Here is an 8866-nt window from a genome sequence, read left to right on the forward strand (position 1 = left end):
TGTGTCTCTCTCTCTCTCTCTGTGTCTCTGTGTCTCTCTCTCTCTCTGTGTCTCTCTATCTGTCTATCTGTCTCTCTCTCTGTCTCTCTCTCTCTCTCTCTCTCTCTCTCTCTCTCTCTCTCTCTCTCTCTCTCTCTCTCTCTCTCTGCCTCAAACATTTTTAGAGATAATACAAAGCTTATTCTTTTGGAAATTCGGAGGTTGTTAAAAGGGGTCGCTGCGGAATGGGAGAAGGTTATTTGCAGAGAGAAAGAGAGCGTGAGAGTGTTGTCCCACAGCTCTTAGCAGCTCCGTCTGGCTCTATCGCCGCGTGTCAGCTTGCTGTATTTGGACAGAGCAGACCTTGTGTGAGAGGGAAATAAATGACAGGAGGGGGGTTGAAAGAGGGAATAAAATGTGTGATGGAAAAAAAAAAAAAAAAAGGCAGCTCGGAGACTGACACAAAGGGAAGAACGAGTGAGTGGTTTAGCGGGTAAATGAATGGCTGGTCACAGCAGCTAAAGATGCAGAGGGCCCGGTGCTCCCACCACAGGCTGCAGCGTGTATCGCTCGCATCAAAGCGTTTCAAAGAACCTTTCAATTCCAACAGCCTGCTCCAGCAGTCCGCACTGGAGATTTCAACATGTGTGTGTTCTCATTACATCCCGCCTGCACACACAGTTGTTCACTTGTAGTATATGCTGCTTTTGCGCACACACACACAGAAGCTGGCATTTCAAGGCGCTCGCTCCTCTGCGAGGCAAGGAGCAGCGTGACAGACCCCAGCGTGAAGAATAAAGACCTATCATCCGCTGTCATTCTCTCCTTACAAACCAGGGGGATTTAGCATGGGGCTTGCAGAACCTGGTTCTGAGGTTGTTATTTATTTATTTCAACTGTTTATCAAGGGCTCGGGAAGCGTAGCCTGCCTTTGGTTGAGGAGGAGTACAATGCGCCGCAAAACCCCACAGTGAATGGATTCCACTTCTCAGATCCTGTGCCGCTTTGATTCACGATGTAATATAGAGTGACGCGCCGCTCATGCTACACAATAGCGCCATGCCCCATACTGATGTAATTGCAGCTCACCTCGCCTCTTAGCCTATCACAGCCCGCTGTGCTTGAAGGGAGGAGAACCCTCAAATGCAATTCAAGGGCAATCTGATTGAATTAACCAGCCATTAGATGTATGAGATGAGCCGTAATTGCGGTGGTATTTATCTATTCAGATGAATGGGTTTCGACCGCAAGGTCGCGACACTGCAGCGCCGTCCTCGGAACAACTTCACTGAGCGCGTACCTTATTCCGTCCCGCTTTCACCTCTTATTGCTGATCCCAGATGCCCAGCGTTACAAATTCAGCTCTTTATGATGTTGGCACGGATGGTGTGTTTTTTATATATTTTTTATAGACCTGCTCAGCAGTGCTCATTTCTCTCCCTCTCTTGTCGCAGCCTTCGGTAATGACTGAGAGAATGGGAATTAGAGGCAACGAATGAGCCGCACTGTGTTCATGTCAGTCAGGTGCAATGGGAGCAGATGCTGTGAGCGTTTACCCCCTAGTGTCAACATGTTCTCCCCTTAATTCACTTGGTGTCTCGCTTTTTATTTGTCCTATGGTGCTTTTTCTATCTTTGATAGAAACCCGGCTTTTGTGTCTTTATCCCCCCCTCACCATTTGCATATATTTAATACAATTCCAACCTCACCTATTCCCTCTTTGTGTCCATCTCCTGCAGGCCTGCCCCTGTTATTCCCTCTGAGAGGAAGAGGAAGTGATGTCACGCCACCACCACCGCTTTGAGAGGGACTACCGGGGACCCTGGGAGCGGAGAGACATCCGTCCGTCCGGCCTCCACAACGGCGGAGCCAATCACAGCTGTGCCTCTGCCGTTGTCAATGGCAACAACCGTCCGGGGCTCCTCCCCCTCCCGGTCATCCCCTCCCTCCTCCCCACCCCGGTCACAGTTGCCGTGACAACATCAAGTAACGACATCGCGGTCAAGCGAGGCATCCCGTCGGTGGCTTCAGCGTCTGCCAAGGTAAGAGCCCCGTCCGGATGGAACGCCGCAACGCCTTCTGACTCTGACAACTCCGTCACGGTTATGTCTCCGTCTCTCCCTGTGTCAACGTTTTAAAATCTGTAAAGACTCCCCAACTGTACCTCATCTTCAACTTTCCTCATGCTTTTGAGGCTTTTCAGCTTCCCCGTCTCTCCCTCGCTTCTGTCTTCCAGTTCTCATCTTCCACTTTCCTCCAAATGTTTCTGCACTGTCCAACTCACTGACATGGCTGTCTTCATAGTTCAACTGTCTCAGCTCTTCAAGCCCCTCCGCTCTCTCTCTCTCTCTGCTGCCTCCTGCACTCTCTGCCCTTATCCCTCACTCCAGTCCTGCTGCTCTCTCTGCACTCTCTCTGTCCAATGCCCCCTTTTTCTTGCCAAACCGTTCTCCTTCCATCTTCATTTTCTCTCCCTGCCAAATGCCTTTGCCTCCTTGGTAATTTCTGTCTTTCATTATGTAAATGACCTCTGACAGCGGCTCAAATGGGCGCTGCTGTCAGAACTGATGGCTGGAGGTGGTGCTTTTCTTAACAAGCAAACAAACCAAAAGCACCACATCATTATATGAGCTCTGAGTAATATCATGGATGTAAAAAAATAAAGAAAAACTCTCACGGCTGCACATTGCTCCTTTCAGACAAAGGCTAGAAAGCAACTTTTAATGAGACAGAAATTGCAATATTTGACTGTGGCTCGTGTGTGCGTAGTTGTAATTTGTCATCATGTTTGTGTGGCTTATACAGAGAAGTGCAGCTTGGAAATGCTGTACACTTTGTGTTCTCCACCCCCTCGCCCGGGGATTTGCTTGCTAGCTGGCTGTCAGCAGCGTGTGAAGAGACGGGGCCTTTACCAAAAAAAAAAAAGAGTTCGACATTTCAGCCTCTCCCGTGCCTCTGCTTCCATGGATACCATTCATCTTCTCTCCAACTTTCCTCCTCACTATCCGATCATTTGCTTTAATTTGAACTTCGGCGGATCCATCTGGGCTCTCTCTTTGCTCCGGCACCTTCTTGGGCTCTTGCTCTCTGTGGGGCCTGCACTCTGAGAGCAGAGGTAAACAATGCTCTGGTAATTTAGCCCATAAGTGCACATCATTAGACACCCTGCTGAATGCACTGACCACAGACACAGTAAATCTGCTCTGGCACCGCATCGGCCCCTCCTTTTGTGCGGCTGAATAATTACATAGATCCCGACAAAGTCTCGCCATCTCCCACCGTGGCCATTGTCATCATTCAATGGCTGCCAGAGCAATTAGGTGCCTCGCCTCGCACGTGAGTGTTTAAAGGTACAGTATATGTGGGAATGTGTGTGCGCAGATGCAGCAGATATAATGCAGATCCTTCCCCAGATGCCTCTCTGTTGGCTTTATTCAGGGGTTTACCTTTCTACTTTGTCTCGCCTCTGACAGTCCTTTGTAAGGCGGGCAACAGAGACCAGCGGCGTTTAAAAAGGGAAAGACCCAGAGTTTGGGCCTCAAGAGCCGGCCAATAGTATCATGCAAGCCTGTCTTTTTTTTTTTTTTTTTTTTCGAGCTGTCTGCTGTCCTCACTTGCTCTTTCTCTTTCTCTCTTTCTGTCATCTTCAATCAAAGCTGTTGGGAGTCACAAAGAGTCTGATGGACGGATGCAGCTCCCTCTCCGTGGTCCCTGTGTCTCTGCGCTCTCCGTGGCTACGCTAAAAACCTGACAGGCCGTTATTGATCTCCACTGTTTGGAGACCCTGGCTTTATAAACCCCGCGGCCCAAGTGGGGACACAGCCCAGCCTAGACATGTCTGAAAGCTATGCCCCCTGCACAAACCACTCTGTAATAAAACCCGTAAATGGAGTAATTATTTCCCCTTAATTTGGGATGCAGAGCAGGTGTATTGTTTTAGCGTTGCTGCAGTGTGTTCTGTGCTGTTATAAATGATGTCTCTTCATGTGCTTTGCTTCAGCTTTAATGATGAGGTTAAGAGTTGTGCGGCTGTGTGCAGGACAAGTGCTGAGAGTTTAAATGTACCATCTGGTGGCGTCGTCCATCCTGATGTAAAGCCAACCACATGGAACAGTGGGCTATAGTTAATTTAGAGCTGCACTTTGTTATCCCCTGCTGGGCCGTTAATTAATTTTTATGTATTTTTCCGCGGTTGTTACGGATGTAAAGTCACTGCAGCACTCTGAATCCATGTTTTTAATAACCGCGACTATTGCCGTGTCCTGCTGATGAACAGGACTTTACCGGGTCAGCGGAGAGTCCAGTTTCACTTTGTACGGCGTTCCACTTCTTCCTCGTGATGCTGTGATCCACAGAACAGTTTTCTTAGAAGATCGGTTTACTAGGAATGTGATAATTCAACGGACGGTCGCTATACGTCATCGCTTATTGGATTTGCGAAAATGAACAATACTAATGCAAGCTAATGCAAGCTAATGTTAACAAGACAGATCTATGGTGAATAAACCAACATTTCACCACCATGTGATTCTTTCTCACCATCCTACCTTTGATTAATTATAGATGTGCAGAGACATGATGACAGGGACCAGGAAGTGTCGGCCTGAATGATATGGGACTATAAAATCTATAAACCAACACAATCTACTGTGTTTTCACCCTGTGTGCGTAAAAAAAACACCTTTAATGCTTCTACTCCCCTTGAAATAGCACTTGTCTAATTGGTGTCAACTGCGGCAGAAATATCACAAAATCTTCTTTCCACTGACTGACGGTTGAAGAGTGAGCGCTGTTATTGGGGTGATTCGTGATTCGAGTTATAGATCCCAACAATGCAACATGCCTTCAAAAGGTTCTGTGACAGATCTATGCTGGGGTCAAATGTTTGCACGTGAATGTTACCAGTCTGTTATCTAGCGTTGGAAAGGATTTTATAGGGTTTAAACATGGGCCAAAGCTGGAGTTTGTATCTCGTATTACTCCAAAAAAAGTCTCTTCCCACAGATAGCCCACTGGAACATGTGGATTTCCCTGCACAGTCTAATCCTTTAATATGATTCTTTTTAATCCGTCCTCCCCTGATATTTAATAGCAGCAGTGCTATTACCAATCCCTCTTGAACACAGGAGCCGTAGTTGAAATACAATAATCTGCAGCTGCATATTGATCTAAGGGGTGCCACAAACCAATAACCGTGTAACGTCTTATATCATCTGCATTTGGATTCACTCTGCATCCCATTCATTCATGTCTCTGTTGGGTGTTTCTGACCTACGGCGCGGTCTCGATACAGCAGACTGAGCCGTTCCTTTAGCCTGCAGCACCTCAATAATCAGTGTTGTTGGAAACCAAACTCACAACAACATGTAAGTTAGTTTTGGGCTTTTGTTGTACCGGTGACATCGTTGTAGCGCCATAAGGGGGCCCTCTGAAGTTCAATATGATAGATATCAAGAGATTCTGTGAATTTTGTAGTATTTGACAATATTATTATATATGATTATTGGAAGATCATTGATTGATCACGACCCATTGGACCATAGCTCTGCTTCCAGTGAGATAAAGAATCGTATAGCCAATGATGAATACATTTGATATTTTATATAGTTCTATTTATTCAAACAAAGAGCGTCACTCCAGCTTCAGCTACAACACCTCCGGCTGTTTGATCTTCTGTAGTCTAATACCTGCTGCTGGCAGTCCATCAGAGCGCATATTCACCAGCAAGGCCGAGTAAAGCGCGCTGTTCTGCTTTCAACACAAACACAAACACGTTTCAACACAAACCGCAGGCACCGCAACCAGCAGGCAGATCTTTTATTCTTCTCCTTGACTCAATGCACATGTTTGAATCCATTCCTGCTTGTCGTCGTTTTGAAAATGTCTGTTTTGGATTTCAAGAAATATTCTAAAAGTTCTCAAGTGTCGTGATAAAAAAAATTAATTCCCAGCATTGACGGCACCGATCAATAGAGCTCGTCTTGAAACCAAATCACACATTGTGTGTTGCTGGTCATTGATTTGAGCCAGGCCAGCCAGCCAATTGTTTGAAGCAGACCGCATACTGTGGCCAACACAACATGGTATCCAGAGAACAGCAGGTGTCATGGCCTCATTCTGACACAATCACAAAAGAACGAAAGAAAGAAAGAAAACACAAAAAGCATGTCTCTCTCTCTTTTTCTTTTTCTTTTTTTTTTTTGTTGCAACCAGATGGAGGGATGGATGTTATTTTCCCGACAGTGACAAGGAAAACAAATCACAATGAAATCTATTTCGTCAGCTTCTATTAATATCGATTTAAAAAATAAATAAATAAATAATTTGTTTTAACCGAGTAGTTGTTCGGTCAATAAAATGTTTCCCAAAGCACAAGATGACTTCCTTCCTCACATGTCTTGTTTTGTCCACAACTCAAAAGATATTTCGACATAACTGTCCGAGAGAAGTAAAAGTAAAAACAGAAAACATTCTCATTTAAGAAGCTGGAATTACAGGATTTAGACTTTTTTTTCTTTTTAAAATACTCAAACCGATTAATCGACTATCGAAATAGTTGCCGAAAAATCTGATGGTTGAAAACAAATCTATTAATCGTGCAGCTCCGCATGTGAGCATCACTGCCGTGTCAGGGAGCCCGGTAATGAACAGACTGGAAGACTCTGAAATCACTGAATCTTCACTGAGGTTGAGGCTAAAAGGGGAAGACGTCTTTTTGAAAAACCGGGAGAGCCTTCTGACAAGTTGCCGTGAAATGTATCGAATATGAGACGATTAAAGTTTAAGAAGGTGAGGGAGGCAGAACGGAGACGGGGGAGGCTGCGCGGCGGCGGAGACTTGCTTTTGAATTAGCTTCAGATGATAGCGGAAACTGCAGTTGTTCCATCAAATAGTGAAACTCTATCACACAGAAAAAGATGAAAACTTTACATTTCCAAAGCAGACAGACTCGCCATGGGGTCCTAAAGACAACCAGCTGCCGAGCAAAGCAGAGAACACTAAACATAGCTGGAGGAAAGATTATTGCTTCACAGCTTGAAGCCTGCTTTTTGTTGCTTCATACTGATGGACATAAATTGACGATGATCCAATTTGATTATATCGTTCGGCACGTTAATGCCACAACAGCGATCTTAATGCGGATGTAAAGTTTTTAAGGATGGGGGATATCGTGTTGTTCTTTTATTCCTGACATTTTACACTTCTGTTGGAATTCAAAATATACACCCAAACATTCTCCTTAAATACTAAGTAGCACAGGCTTTCTGAGGCGCCTTTATCTTCCTCCGAGGAGCAGGAAGGTAAACAATCTTCACACTCGGCTGCCTGGATTTGATTTATTAGCTTCTACTGTACGTGTTGTCATCCTATCACAGACTTGCTGCGTGCCATTTTGCATTCGCAGCGAAAATGTCACAAAATCCAGCTCTCAGAAGACGAGTCCTCCGAAGTAAAGCACACTGATGGATGAGGAAGACTCACCACCATCGCTTTTCATTCATTATCCGTAAGCCGTCATGTGAAACATGAAGGCTTCTTTCTTGGGCGAGTCGAGTTTCTCTTTGTCTGATTTTCACTGTTCGATCTGTTACAGAATTTTAGCTATGCAAGCCAGACGTCTGCTGCACATTTCACTCTTTGTGAGTGGTTAAGTGGCGCGTGTCAGTATATTTTAGAAAAGTCAGCTTGTGCCACACGTTTCTGCTCGCTCCTTCCATCTGGATTTTTTTTCCTCCCTGGGAAAACAGGAGTTTGAATCCCTGGCACAATACAAGGAATGCATTCATAGCTTGTCTAGTTCGATTACTTTCTGTTCGTCATCTCTCTGTTTTTTTTCCATAAACACAAACATCATCATAATGTTTGTGGACAAACAAATCCGCTGTCGGGCGTTTACAACAGTGTCATTAAGAAGCCGCGCACTTCAAGGATTAAGCAGTGATTTTCCTTAAGATGATGTATGGAAACTTTTTCAGTGTTAACGAGAAGCAGCGATTGTGTGTTTACCAGGGTCTGGATGTCTCCGCACCATGTGGGTAGAATTATGTGCTTTCCACTCTGAATCAGAGCGGGCTGTGCTGCGGTAGTTGCTAATCAAGGATAGAGACATAGAGACAGACAGACAGACACCTCAGTCATGAGGACTGCACACTGTCAAACTGTCAGAGAAAAGGCACTGAAATTGGGTGGATGGAAAAATGGGAGTCCTGCATCTGATGACAGATTTATCAGAAATCTCACACCCTCATCACACATTCAGGACCGCCGTCATCTTTTACCGTCTTTTATCGAAATTATTCATTGCGGTCTTCTTGATTTAAGAAAAATGATTCACGTAAAAACGGTCTACGGATGAGGGACGATAACAGACGGGTCAGAGAATAGGTGAGGGCAAGCGTTATCTTTGTCTGTCTTGTCAATCTCACTGCGACAAGCTGTTCTGCCGGGTTTCATCCAATGCCCGTCCTCTCGTGGGTCCTCCTGCGTCTGTCTCTCTGTCTACCGGGGTAGGATCCCAGCTGACCTTTTCTACCAACAATGGAGCGCCACATTCATCCGTCCAAGTCCTCGCTCTCTTTCTGCTTCTGCTCCTGAAGCATCTGCTTCATCTGAGGGTGGATTTTTAATCCTCTTGGAGAAAATAAAACACCGGCAGACAGACGGTTTATTGTTCTGAAAACCATGGATATCCCAAAATAAGAGACCTTTCAGGGTCTTTGCTTTGTGGTGGGTTTGTTCTGGTGACAGCGGGCGTTACAAAAGACTGTATGCACAGCTCTGCAGCTCTGGCAGGAGGAAATACGATGGTCCAGAAGGGGTTTGCCCTCTTCTTTTCCTGCTGTGTGTGTGTGTGTGTGTGTGTGTGTGTGTGTGTGTGTGTGTGTGT

The 8866-nt window shown here is 45.5% G+C and overlaps 1 protein-coding gene across 5 annotated transcripts in view; it reads left to right on the forward strand.

Moving 5' to 3' along the window:
* Positions 1-8866, forward strand: part of klhl29 (kelch like family member 29) — a 202365-nt gene that overhangs the window by 77488 nt on the left and 116011 nt on the right. For all 5 annotated transcript variants that reach the window (XM_031866162.1, XM_031866160.1, XM_031866161.1 and 2 more), the window contains one exon: positions 1719-2021. In XM_031866162.1, the coding sequence (XP_031722022.1) occupies positions 1758-2021 (264 nt within the window). In that variant the 5' untranslated portion in view covers positions 1719-1757. The remainder of the gene's footprint in view (positions 1-1718; positions 2022-8866) is intronic.

The sequence above is a fragment of the Anarrhichthys ocellatus genome, unplaced genomic scaffold (genome assembly GCF_004355925.1).
Source record: "Anarrhichthys ocellatus isolate YVR2014 unplaced genomic scaffold, GSC_Weel_1.0 scaffold34, whole genome shotgun sequence".
Taxonomy (NCBI): Eukaryota; Metazoa; Chordata; class Actinopteri; order Perciformes; family Anarhichadidae; genus Anarrhichthys; species Anarrhichthys ocellatus.